Source organism: Rhea americana, unplaced genomic scaffold (genome assembly GCF_003343005.1).
Source record: "Rhea americana isolate MKP2758 unplaced genomic scaffold, rheAme1 scaffold_36, whole genome shotgun sequence".
NCBI classification, from domain to species: Eukaryota; Metazoa; Chordata; class Aves; order Rheiformes; family Rheidae; genus Rhea; species Rhea americana.
In genome coordinates this window covers 4,197,595-4,210,914 of record NW_028186490.1, presented here as the reverse complement: position 1 = coordinate 4,210,914, position 13,320 = coordinate 4,197,595, and the positions used below count along the sequence as shown (strand labels likewise).

Here is a 13,320-nt window from a genome sequence, read left to right as displayed (position 1 = left end):
GTGTAAGCTGCTGCAGGTGAAATTTGCTTCTCCTTTAAGAAAGGAACATGCTTCTCAGTAGGTATGCAACTTGGACCCACACCGCCTTTGTCACCGTCATGGTCCTTTGCATCATTTGTCAACTCTCTACTTGATGGTRAATTGTAAGGAGGCAAGCAAGGAAGGGTCCTACTCGTACAAACTGAACTTGGAAGGCAGATACAGCCTTTCTTGAAGTGCAGCAGCTGTCTGAATTGGAGTTTCTTTTTTGTTAGCTCATTGATGAACTCTTCCATGGCTTGCTTGTTTTTCAATAGGATTCTGCAACCAAAAATATAGAATGTTTTTGGCATTAGTCTTGACTTCTTTAGCAAAGTCGTGTTGTTCTTGTGAGGAGTTATTTGACAGCCAATTATTTCTCTTTGTCAGGTACGACTGGTAAAGCATCGTCACCACCACCTGTAATAGACACAAGACAAATGAGTGAGAAGCTGGAGACGATATTGTTTCAGCTCCGCCAGGTAACTCGTGAGAGAGATGAGCTGCGCAAGCGACTTGCACTTTCATCTCCTGGATCGACTTTTGATGACTGCAGGTAAAAATAGATAAAGGAAACATACTTGAATTCAGTCTTCAGTAATGTTTGCAAGTGTCTTGATTCCCGCTTGCCCGTAATTGCATGATGATTGCAGTGTATTTATGTTGCTCCTAAAGTGCATCCTGGTGATGTGTGTGTAGGTGACCTTCTCCAGGTTTTGGAGGTGCCTGTTGAATTGTCTATTCCTTGGAGGAAGGAGGATTTGGATGAAAAATAAATTTTCTTATATTGTGGATATTTTATCAAATGGACCTTGTGGGGCTGAGAGAGCTATTTCTGTCTCGAGAGAAGCAGCAAAATAAGTTGCTGAGGTCTTTATTATGTTAAGAGAGGGAAAGGAAGACAGTGGCTGAAGCATTTTCTGTTTAGAAAGCAAGTGAGACGAAAGGAAGATAGCTCTGAACACTTGATCAGAGCACAGAAACCGGGAGAGAAAAGAATCCCAACTATACCCTGTGCTGCTGAAAGCCAAGATGAGTATAAAGTCCTGCAAAGGGGAATAAAGGGTTTTTAGGGAGTTGACTTTCTGGTATTTTTTTATTAGGGAACTGTGTATCAGTAAGGTATTGGGGRAAAAGGAGCCCTCAACCACTGAGAGGTAATGGGCACTGACGAATTAAAACAGTACTGTTCAAAGTCAATTAATGTCCAACAGCCTTACACAGTCCATTCCAATTTGAGTGATGATCACTTACAAGGAACATAGTATTAAGGGAGAGTATGAGTTACCTGCTGATAAGAAATTTTTTGGATAGGAATCAAGTTTATTTTTGAGAACTGAAGGTTTGGTTATATTGGAAAACATAATTTTTGGCATACTGAGTGAGTGCGTTTTATCTGCCAATAACACATGCAAGAGATTTTTTTTGAACTCTGAAACTATCTTGTTGTCAGTGAGTCTGAAATAAGAGCAAAGCACAGATTTCCTGGGGGGCATTGCCATAATGCTTAGCTGCTTTGAACTGTTATGGTTCCTGTTTGTTGCTCTTTTTTATCTGTTACTTCATAGGCTCTGTCTGTATTTAATTGGGTGATTAATTGAACTTCTTGTCCTTACAAGATGAAGTCAAGGTTTGAACCGATGAACTGGAATTGAGAGAATCTGCGTCTTACTCATACGCTCCTTAGTTGACCATCTTTTTTTCTGAGAGTTGTGAGGATTATTTTGAGTGTTAGGGGCTTTGTGCACTCTCTACAGCTCTCAGTGTTGTGGGACAGGAGAGGAAAAGGATGTCAAACGTCGATATGTTATACATAGTTTTCAGTTACTTCTTACACAGAGGGACTTCTTGTTGGAAATCAAAGCTTAGGAATTAAGGATTTTATAGTTTAAAATAGTTTTCTTTATAATCCAGGGTATTATTAATGAATTTGTGATGGGCTGTTGTCTAGACTGCCCCAGTTTTCTCTTGGATTGCCAAATCAGTTTTCCGTTGCAAAGGTAGGGYGTGTATATTCTGGTGGAAAACACCTTTGAGAAGAACTCACTGGAGTAAACATTGTGTTTGGACAGCGCTTATAAAATTTGTTGGATGGAGAATGCTGCTTTCCAAACAAATATTTGAAGAGTGGGAAAAGGAATGGAGATCATTAGTTGAAGTTACTTCCCTTTACTGAAGAAACTACTACTCCCATCTATGTGCACACCTGTGGTTTGCAAAAACTTGGTAATATTTTTTACATTACTTTTTGCAGTTTTTCCTCATGTAAAACTAATCTTGAGCCTCCTAGGAGTCAAAGCTCAGACACTGCAAACTGTTACTCTGAACAGGGAAATCTGAAAGACCCTGGTGTTTTTTACAGCCCTGAAAGGGCTGTTGCTTTCTTATCTGCATATGCCACCTTATAACGATGCCTGTACCCTGGGCAGGTGGCGTAGAGACAAATCTGGACACGTCATGATGAGGTGCTCCAAAACAGCTGCAGCTCCCAGCACGTTTGTAGGCTGGGCTGCGCTAGCTGTGAAGAGAGCCRGTTGCAAAACTGAGAGCTGCTTTCTAAAGCAAACACTGACTAACCGCTGCGCAGTGGAARCGGAGCCGTAAAGTGGCTTGTGATGTGCTGAATCAGATGAACACGTGTCGTTCTGCCGCACAGCGGTAGGACTGCTCATGCGATGCCTGAGTCACTTGTCAGTGACGGTATGTGTGCACTTGTGGTAGTGGTTCAGCAAAGATCTGACCAAATCGTTTCACGTGCTCAAGGTGCACGTTATGCGTTTAAAACTGCYGTTCTTGCTACTTAATATGTTTTCCTTAGAGAACTGAAATACAAGAAGACTTGCAGGCTGCCTTTGAGAAGAGACTGCTGTATGTGTGATCTGTAACTCTTTATTTTTCGTGGACTTGACGTAACCAATGAAAATATTTTCACGCTGTTGATAAGGCATTGCCCAAAGGAAAGATGGGTCTGCTGTTGGCGTTAGCTTTTGTGTAATCAAATACATCTAAATGTCAGTCTCAGTATAGTCCTGACCTATACTCTGGCTAGTTCCACTGGAATACAAAGGATTTTCAGAGCTGTTTTATGAGCATCAGAAGAATAGTCAGACCTTTGACCCTAGCATTTTATATTTTGTACGTTATTTGCAGCAGTGCTTCTAAAGCAGTAACTGACATCTCTCCTTTATTAAAATAATACTGCTCTGTATTCTGTGAAGCCTTTGCCCCCCCGCTCCAGCATTAAATTGTGGTGTTCCTATTGGAACTAGGGTCAGCCACTGCATGGTTTTGAATGGAGAGCTTTGTTGCAACAGTTTAATTTTTGACTTCTGACCAGGGATAGAGTTCCTTCTGGCCATCACCCCCATTCATCTTGCTGAGACGCAAACCCTTGAAACAGCGGGGCAGTACATACGGCCATAGCTTTCCAGATTTTTTTTTTTTTCCTTCTTCCCCATGTAGCTAAGCTGGAATGCGGGATATGGCTGGTGTCATTGCAGTTCGCTCATCACTGTGTAGGTAGGCTAATGTGTATTCACCCACATGGTAACTCTTGTCTATAGGTTTCTTCAGAACAAGGTTGTGTTACTTCAGCAGTGTGTGCAATATATGTGTGATGGTGTTCCAAAGAGATGATAAAACATTTGCTGTAGCTTTGAGAATGACTTATCGGTTATCCTTTGGTTAAACTGCACTGACTGGAATATTCTGTGGGAATGTGAATTTCCAATTACAAGCTTAATATGAGCATGTTTTAACGGGAGTCAATAAGCCTAATGCATTCCCAGAGATTTAAATGGTGCTTCAATTAATGTTGTCATTTTAATGACTGTGTTAGACAGATGGTGTCTACCTTCAATAACTTCACCCTAAAGTCTCATTTAAATCAATACTTAGATCCTTAGTACTTCTGTCAAGGGTGTGAACATTTGCAAATTGAGTTTTACTTATGCTAACTAGGATTATATTTTAGAAAGAAGATTATCAATGCAGTAGGAACGGTAATATTTCCGTATAACTGTATGAGCATAGTACTGCTTTTTTTTGGCATCCCTAAATGGACAGTGAGTTAAAAAAAAAAAAAAAAAAAAAAAAAAAAAGAAAAAGAAAATCTAAAGATCACTGATGATATGACATAAACATACAGTTATTTTGTATGAATTTGGCTTTAATTGACTGTTAATTGTCAGTCAAGGAAGGGTTTTCTAGTTTTGCATTTCCCGGGCGTACTTCTCTGTGGAGGAGGCAGGAAAAGAGGCGTTCCAGTGAAAGGTCATTCTACCCAGCAACCCAAGTGCAACTGGGTTACTAAAAAGCACCTTCATATTGCACATCAACTCCTTAAGACACTGTGAATCAGATGTGATTGGTTTGGGTTTTTTCTTTTTTTTATGACTCTCAGCACCACAGCTGTGCTAAACAGTTTCCATTCTCCCTTGTCAATTCGTTTGCCAGCTGAATTTCAGTTCCAAGATCCAAGTGGCAGTTTATGTATGAAGCAAAGACAATCCTGATTACTTTTCAGGCTGAGCTTACAGTGAAGCTATTTGGAGGGGAGTGAGATGAGAAGGAGAGAGAGAAAGGATGATCTATGTGGCAACAGAGCAAATTAGACATATGAGATGCTTGTAGGAGTGTGAAATACCCAGGGAATGGTATATGAAGTCACTGTGAAACTAGTCACTTGTCTTGCCCGACGAGATGGATTACTTGAGAATTCCCCCTGCTCCTATGTGTCTCTAAATTTTTAATTGAAAATTTTTAGTGTCTTTTGATTTTAGCTTTCACTTTGTCCACCTCACTAAAAATTCATTATTAGAGATTATATTGTATTAGAAAATCCTATGAATGAATATTTTATATGAAAAAATTTTGGAATATTGTATGGAAATATGTATTTAATCCTGATATGTTTTCTCATTCATTCATTGGAGTTTTAAATAAAATAATAACACTTCATTTAATTATATGACTTTTGGTAAAAAGCAGTCAAATTCCTCTGGCACAGATGCATGTATTTGGTGTTGCTCTGAAATTCTTTCTCTTAACCCTAATCCTAACCCTGATTTTCCTAGGGAGCTGTAGACAAGGACCTCCAGCTGTTGCCTAGACAAAATTTTTTTCCCAGCCTAGTGCTCCATGCAGTCCCTGCTTTACTTTGGCAGCCTCTTTTCAGCCCCACTCACTGCAGTGCAGTGGTTTCTCTTCGAAAGTTTTGACATGCTTATGCAGAAAAGCAGATTGGCTCGTTCTTGTATCGAGTGGCAGTTCTGGTCTGTGATAATCCTGCTGCTCAGGAGGGAGGTGCGTGGATCCATGGTACAATGTAGAGTAAGTTAACGTTGGACAAGATGTTATGTCTCAGTTTAAAATTGATAGAGGTTAAAATCAGGAAGTCTTATTTGTGGTTGCATCATAATGTCAAATGTTTAGTATTTAAATTTAAGCATAATATAGTCTTAGTATCAAGAATTGCGTAATACCAATCATTTATTGGACAGTAATGTCATAGTCCCTTCATTCTCTTTGGTAGCTGAGACTTGACTTTGTATTTTTGTTCCATGCCAGACCAAGTCCAAAACCAAATCATGATTATGAAAGATTGAAAATACAGTGCATGAAGGCCATGTCAGACCTGCAGTCGCTGCAGAATCAACATACTAAGACACTAAAAAGGTGTGAGGAAGCAGCAAAAGAGGCAGATTTTTATCAGTAAGTACCAATAAAGTTGTAAAAGGTAAGAGTTGACCAGTCTGCTTGGCTATAAGTTACTAGAATGTGGTAACTGGATTTTTTTAATCTATTTTTCCTCTTTAATTTTAAGATGAATGTTTCTGTGCATTTGATAAGGTTTCTAGTCAGTTATAAAGGATAAAGTATAAGTTGTTTCATTTTGAAGAATCTGAGATAGGAAACCTTGAGAAATAAAGCCTCACTGACTTAATAGTGAGATCTAGAAGTCTTCTGTCAAGTTTGAGAGCAGAATATAATTTGAAGGAGGTAATTGATTATTTAGTTTTAGGTTTTGATAGCTGTCATGCTGACTCCATGTAAGTTTTAACAGAGGCTTAGACCAATAGTAAGCATTTGTGGAGATGAAATAAAATAAGGAGTTGTTGAATACTTCTAGCACATATTTCTATTTTAAAATCTGTTGTTGATGCAAATAAGAGCACATTTTATTCACCTGAAAGGAAAACAGCTCAGAAATCAAAATGCAAATAATACTGGGTTTAAGGATTTTCAAATCTACACTATAAAGTATGACAAGTATTTAAAGACAGCATTTGTTTTCATTGACAGCTGCTAGTTCTTACATTGTACTCACAACTTTTCAAACCTTTTGAAGATATGCATCATTTCCTTTGTACAGTATATTTTAAGTTCTTCTTGCAAAACCTGCAAATAATATTAAATATTGTCAATAGGTATAAATCTAGCAAGTTGTATGGCTTCTTTTCAAAGAACTTCATTCATCTACTTGGTCTCATTTAAGGTTTTTTCTCTATGCTTCCTCCTCTAAATTAATGATTATTTTTGCTCACTTCTATTTGTTATATAGTGATTTTTCTCTGTGAATATTTGCTTCTTGCTTGAATTTTAACTGTTCTGTGAAACAGTACTGCTTACTAGTATTTCAGGTACTTTTACTAGCTAGTGAATTCTGTGCAAAGCCAATAGTGTTCAGTACTTTGTAGACAGACTTTTTTTCCCAGAGGTGAAATATCTATGTTTATCCAATGGAAGACTTCCATATTCTTTATCCTAAAAGATAGCTGTTTAGCTCATCTTATTTAGGAGTTATGTACTCTCTGAAATCATACTGTTACGTACTGTTTTTTTTCAGTGTTTTCATGATAGTGTAGAAGGATTTACCTTCTCATGTTAGGAAAAAATTTTGAGTTTTGAAAGACAATGATTAGTTGAAATATTCAAGTATTTGAAGTGTATAGGAGTATTCCCAGAAACCAATAGTTTAAAAGTCTCCCATAAAATGATGCATATATGAAATTACAAGCTTTTGTGTTTACATTTGGTACAGACCAAGGTTATGGTCATAAGAAAGTTTCAAGTGATTCAGAGGTTGCGCTGTTCTTTTTACTCTAGCAACTCATTTACTGAGACTTGAGTAGGGTAAGTTCCTACTTAAAACTTCAGGGAGGCCAAAGCTCACTTTAGGTTTTAGATGCCCCAAATGTAACAGCGTGTTGAAATCCGTAACGCTCTTGTTTTGTCCTGTGGTTAGCTCTTGGGGTAGAGAGAAGAAGCCAATACAACAGCTTTTAAAATGGTTCCTCCCTGCCCCCCTTGCAGCTCATAGAGCCCCATGCTTAGGGGGCAGGGGATTATTGCCTTTCCAAAGGCTCTGTGATTGCCAGTGAAATCTGTATAACAAGTTAGTAACCTACATGTAAAGATTATGTATACTTAATCTTGTGAATGTAATTTGTCAAAGGCTTAATTTTTCAGCAGGCTGTTGCCCTAATTTTAAGGAAGATTTCTGTAAGCCCCTTGGGTCGTTCTGCACAGGAAATGCTGATATTTCACTTCACAAGGAGGGAGTACAAAGTGTATTTTAGCTGGTTTACCAGATATTTTTAAAGTATGAATTGAGTCTATTCATTGCCTCTAGTTTTTCCTTCCTTCTTTTTTTAACATGGACTTTAAACAGTTTACCAGCAGGTTTGAGAGTTTAGTTTGAGTCGGCCTGTTTCAACAGAAAAAGCTGGACCGTATCAAGTTATCATTTTACTTAATCCACCATAGTAAAGTATATTAGATTAGATTAACTCTTGCTCTTTTTCAGCAGTGATCTGCTTTAAGTTTGGGCTGTTACCTTGAATTGTAATTTGAATGATAGTCTCATCATGTGACTATGAGTTGTTTAAGTGAGAGTGCAATTCTTGCAACAGTTATAGCATGTGTAATTAGTTTGGAATAACTTTAATAGGTTTCTTTGTGACTTGCTTCCTTGCTTGAGTGTAATCAAAACACTGTGCGTGGTGTTTTTTTAATTTAGCAATAGGAAAAATATTTTTTTTCTGGATGTTAGCTTAGCTGCTAGTCAGACAAGGAGCCCAAGAGAAAGTGGAGATAATGGTACAATTACTGTTATCACCAGGAGCTTGCTGTGCTTGTGCTGTACTATCTTTGTGCGTATCTGCTTGCTTTTTAAATGACTGTGAAATGGCATTGGTGGGATGTTTCTGGTTTTGCATAAATCCGTTATCTTTTTAATGCTGTATGAGAATACCATGTAGTTTCAACTGGGATTTCTTCTTTATATTCCTGCTCCTCTCTGTTTATTTCTGGTGCTTGAAATACTCAAATTTGAAGAAGTGAGTTAGTGTGATATGTTTTTTTGATAGTAAACTTGTGCTTAACATGAGTTAACCTTGGCATCAAGAGTGTGTCCTGGAAAGGTTTCCTCCAAGAGCTTTTTTTCTGTGTGTGTGTGTGTGTGTGTGTGTGTGTGCACCCAGTACATTGCACAGTCGACTGCTGAGTGACCAGTCCCAACTGAAAGAGGACATGGATACCCTGAAGAGGAAAAACACGCAGTTGGTGCGAGAACATAATCATCTCCAGCAGTCGTGTGAGGAAATGAAAAGACTTCATGATGAGGATCAGAAAGAGATAACGGACCTACGTAGCCAGCAACAGCAGGTAAGCTACAGTTGGGGGTGTAAGTGCTAGTAGGAACCATGATTTGCTTCTGAAGAATTTAAAGGTTTTTCCATATCTGAATGAAGTGTCTCATTTCTTTTTAACTTAAGTTTCCGTATTTATTTCTTTACAAGTGACTRCTTTGAGACAACAGGCACACATTTATCACCTAGAAAATGATAATTCATATTTTGATAAATAAGTGAATAAAACTGAAAGTATAGCTTGCTGACTTTTGTCTTGCCGATTCTAAAATATATGCCTTAAGTTTTTAAGAGGAGACAATTAGATTGTGGATATGAATTGAGCTTTTATGTTTAGAAAGAAGAAGGAATGATATAGAATACTAGCTAGTATGAAGAATTTTTACTGCAGAGAAGGAAAAAACGCTGTGCAAATGAAGATGATAGTATACGGCATGATTTTTCTTAAGTGGCCTCCAAGGAGGTACATGGAATGGCATCAAAAATCTAGTTTAAAGTTGTGAAGCTATTAAAAATAAGACCTTTATCTCTAGATCTTAAGGTATTGCATGGGACAGGAGTAGCTTTGAACAGGCAAGAAGTCCAAGCTGCGTTTGTTCTTTGACAGTGTTGCAGGGAAAAAAACGACTGACAGGTTTTTCTTTATTCTAGGGACACCTTAAAGGTTAGGGAAATAGTGGAACTCAGTTTGGTTATTTAGGTTCACAGACGCTCTTCAGTAATAGCAAAGCTGTAGGTTGAGTAATGTTTTTAAACTTGAAACATAAAAGCAAGCTTTTCAGGACTGAAAGGTGGACATTTTGAAACTCTGCGCAACAGGACTGTCTCAACACTCAGGTTGTTTGGTTCACAGAGACTGAAGAAAGAAGGGCGCAGGAGACATAGCAAGGAGCAGCTAGTGATCAGGTCTGTGATTCACTTACAGAGAAGTGTGACCATTTAGCTGGAATAGTTGCAGTAACATGGGGAATGGCTAAACAGGACATCTCGGTTAACTGTGTTTAGGCTGATTCATAAGGCAAACTTTCAAGTCAAACATTAGGCTTTAGAAGCAAAGCCTATGCAAACAAAAATAATTATTTACTAGGGTAGGAGGGATAAAGGTCAGAGCAACCTCTGCGTGCTGAATGGTGGCTTAGGAATTTTCTTGGTGCAAGTGCAAAAATAAATTGAGATTTGCGTTTCCTCTTGATTCCTGCCTCGGACATTGTTGTTTGGAGAGTTCTGCTATAAAATGGTTTAGTGACTTGGTTCAAAAGTTTGTGTAGCCCAAATGGTTTGTTGTTTAAACTTTGGTAAATCACTTAGTTGTTCTGTGCCTCAATTTTTTGTTCACTCTGCACAGCAGAGATGTAAAACCCACCGGAGAGGGCTGTTATATTTCCATGGTCTGTCTTGAAGTTATCTGGCAGTATAAAAAGAGGTTAAAGCATCATTTAAAGTATTTATTTAAAGAAATTTTGTCTCATGTGAACTTCCATGATTACATTTTTAAAGAAAATAGTGTGCGTAATTCTCGGTGAGAAACTAGTATAACTTCTTTTCTCAGCATGTCAAAGTGAATCATGTTGTCTTGAAGGGACGCCAAGAGCCTCGTCTTGTCTGTGTCACTTCTCATCTGAATTAGTCTAACTCTGTTTTTGTTGATCCCTCTGACATGTTGTTCAGTGTCAGGCAATAATAAAATGCAGCATCTCAGTACCCTCAGAGAGCAAAATCTTCTGATCAAGTTACTCTTACAGTGTGGGATTGCCACTGATTTCCTGTGTAGCAACTGAGCAGCTTAAGTTCTTGCTGCTCGCGTATGAAGGCCCGCGTTGCTATGGCTGTCCCCTTTGGTCTGACTGGGACTATTTACTTTTTCTCACATTGGGACTTTGGATGGGAGACTTTCCTTATTGCAGTGTTTCCTGTTCATGGCGTTTCTTTCTTTTTTGGTGTGTCAGATTGAGATCTCTGTTAGCAGAGATTTGTTAAACTTCATGCAATTTCTTGTATGCTTGGCTGCTTCTTTTTTTTTTTTTTTTATTTAATATGTCTTCAGCAAAAAGACATACATGCTTTAAACAATGTGAAGTGGCTTGTTTCTCCTTTGCTCTCAAATACTCTGTTCTCAAAGCTGCTTTCAGTGTGCTTCGGGAAGCTGTCTTCAGGAAAAGAACACCCTTGAGGGGTGTTAATTGACATACACTTACACTTTCCATAGGCTTACAATTTATCACACAAAAAGGTAGTATGTTCTTGAATGAAGAGACATCAGCACACATTTAACTACTTACCTAAAGTGGCTCAGAGCAGCGTGACAGTGTAAACGTGTCCATCTCGGTGCACAGGTTACCCTTCTGAAGCCGGTGAGCGTGTGCGTGCGTGTGAAGTTAGCCGGGCCTCTGAGCGTCTTGCCAAAGGGCAGCCTTGATCCGGGACTACTGCGYGCATCAGACCAGTGTCAAGTTGAAGAACTTTCTTTTTCTTTTATCTTGCCTATGTAGAGAAGTGGTTTTCTGATAATAACTCGGTCCTTACCTGCCAACAGCGGACAGTGAGATGTGTGCAAAAGCTGGTGATCTCTAAATGGTCTGCAGGCATCCAGGCTCTTCCGTGTTCAGGAACAGATCTTTAGTCTGAATATAGGAAATAAAAGAAGATGAGGAGCCATAGATACCTGAAACTGTCCATAGGATGTGAACAAGTATAGCAGGGAAAACAATATACAATTTTTTCACTTTGGAGGCACTGTATTGAATCTGTACCATCACATCTCTGCAGTAGATGGCTGAGAAAAACACTCCTGGTAGTTAAAGTTTGTTTGATCTGTGGGTGGGAGCTGTTACGCATTTTGTTGTTTTGTTTCATGCATAGTGCTTGCGTTTTTATTCTTTCTTTATCTTCTAGCCTGATCTTTTTTTTTTTTTTTTTCTCCAGATTGCTAGGTTGTTAGGGACCTATGTCCAATGTAAGAGCAATTATATGCTTTGTAGCGTAACATTAAGATTGTGTGTGTTTCTGGCACTGCTCTGTATCGAATTCTCTTGTTTCTTCCTGCCATTCTGTTAAGTCCAAATTTCAATAAAAGACCTAAAACATAAAAAATGACCATACTTAAAAAAAAGAAATGAAAAAAAAAAAAGGTGGCAAAGCCTCATTTTGGGCATTGTTTTTTAGCCTCTTGAGACAGGAGAAGACCTGGATTCACTGAATTTCACCAGGGCTTTCTATTGCCGTTGTGGTCRTTTGTCATTATTATTTACTACAAAATTCTTATGTAAATGGAAATCAGTTTGTAGCTAAGATTTGGGTTAGACTTTATTCATGCTTAAATAGATATTTCTGTTAATATTTTGTTTATAGGTTTTGAAACACAAGCTTTTGTGGGTAGCTTTCAGATGAAATACCTTTATGAATATTAAAAGATAGGCTTATGTGTATAATATATAGTGTAGCTTTTATTCTTTTGAAGTTTTGAATTATTTGTGTTCTCAGAGGCTATAGACCATCTGTCTTGAGTGCCACCTTGTGGTGATTCCCCAAATTACTGGTATCTTCATCTTCAAATAACTATTATCTATTGCTAATATCAAAAAATACTTTGAAGAAAATGTAGGTTTAATAAACTGGCAGTAGCAGAATTAACTTTAAAGAGATTTTCATAAACTTGTGCACTTAAGATGTGATAAACCATTTTTTCCAGCAGCATCTTCAGTCAGCAGATGACTGAAGGAACTGAATAAAAACTGAATTTAACAATATTTCTCGGCAATATCAGTTTTATTAATCTGCAGATGAGATTCTTTTAGATACGGATTTCATCATTGCATTGGCTTAGTACTTTTTAAATATAGATTTCCTTTGCCGAGCAGAGTAGTTTAAAAAAGTGAGCTGTAATAGCACAGTAGGAAGTTTCAAATGATTTTCATACACCTTCATGAAAAGACATGTATTCATATTTTTACAGCTGAGACTTATCAAAGCTTTTTTTTTTTAAGGTTATGAAGCAAAATGGGTCATCAGAGATATTAAATAAACTGTATGATACAGCAATGGACAAGCTAGAGGGTGTGAAGAAGGATTATGATGCATTAAGGAAACGGTATAACGAGAAGATAGCAAGTCACAACACAGATCTTAGCCGACTAGAACAGGCTGAGGAGGAGAACAGACGTCTTCAGAAGCAGATTGACATGTTAATGAAACAGAGGGACACAGCAATACATTTCCAGCAGCAATATTCCTCTTCTCTCAGAAGGTATAACTGATTTTTGGTACCTTTCACATATGCTWTGAGGACAGCAACCACTCGGTTGTAGCTTCTTATTTTCTCTATTGTATATAACTAATATTTTCCTAATATTTATGTATCTCTATCTTATTATTTTAGTATGATAGGTAAGCATGCTTTTTATATACAGTATTTTTTTAAGAAGGGGTTAGAGGTGTGATGCACACATGTATATGAAGAAATAATGCTTTTTCTTGAGAAAGGATTTTCCAAATTAAGSTGTAGACATTGTGTGAGGAATTTTAACTGTTATTTAACTTATGTGAGAAAGGGATACTCTGTCTTTTGAGCTATGTTTATTGTTAATTATAGACACTGGAGCCAAAAATACAGCCAAAATTTTGTTAAGCCTCAGATTTAGTGTTCCAAGCAGTG

At 37.8% G+C, this 13,320-nt stretch overlaps 1 protein-coding gene across 1 annotated transcript in view; it reads left to right on the top strand.

The window, feature by feature from the left end:
* DLG5 (discs large MAGUK scaffold protein 5) overlaps nt 1–13,320 on the top strand; it is a 70,765-nt gene that overhangs the window by 14,204 nt on the left and 43,241 nt on the right. Inside the window, exons 2-5 of the mRNA XM_085312296.1 lie at nt 409–574; nt 5,587–5,730; nt 8,502–8,685; nt 12,653–12,912. Of these exons, the coding sequence (XP_085168422.1) occupies nt 409–574; nt 5,587–5,730; nt 8,502–8,685; nt 12,653–12,912 (754 nt within the window). The remainder of the gene's footprint in view (nt 1–408; nt 575–5,586; nt 5,731–8,501; nt 8,686–12,652; nt 12,913–13,320) is intronic.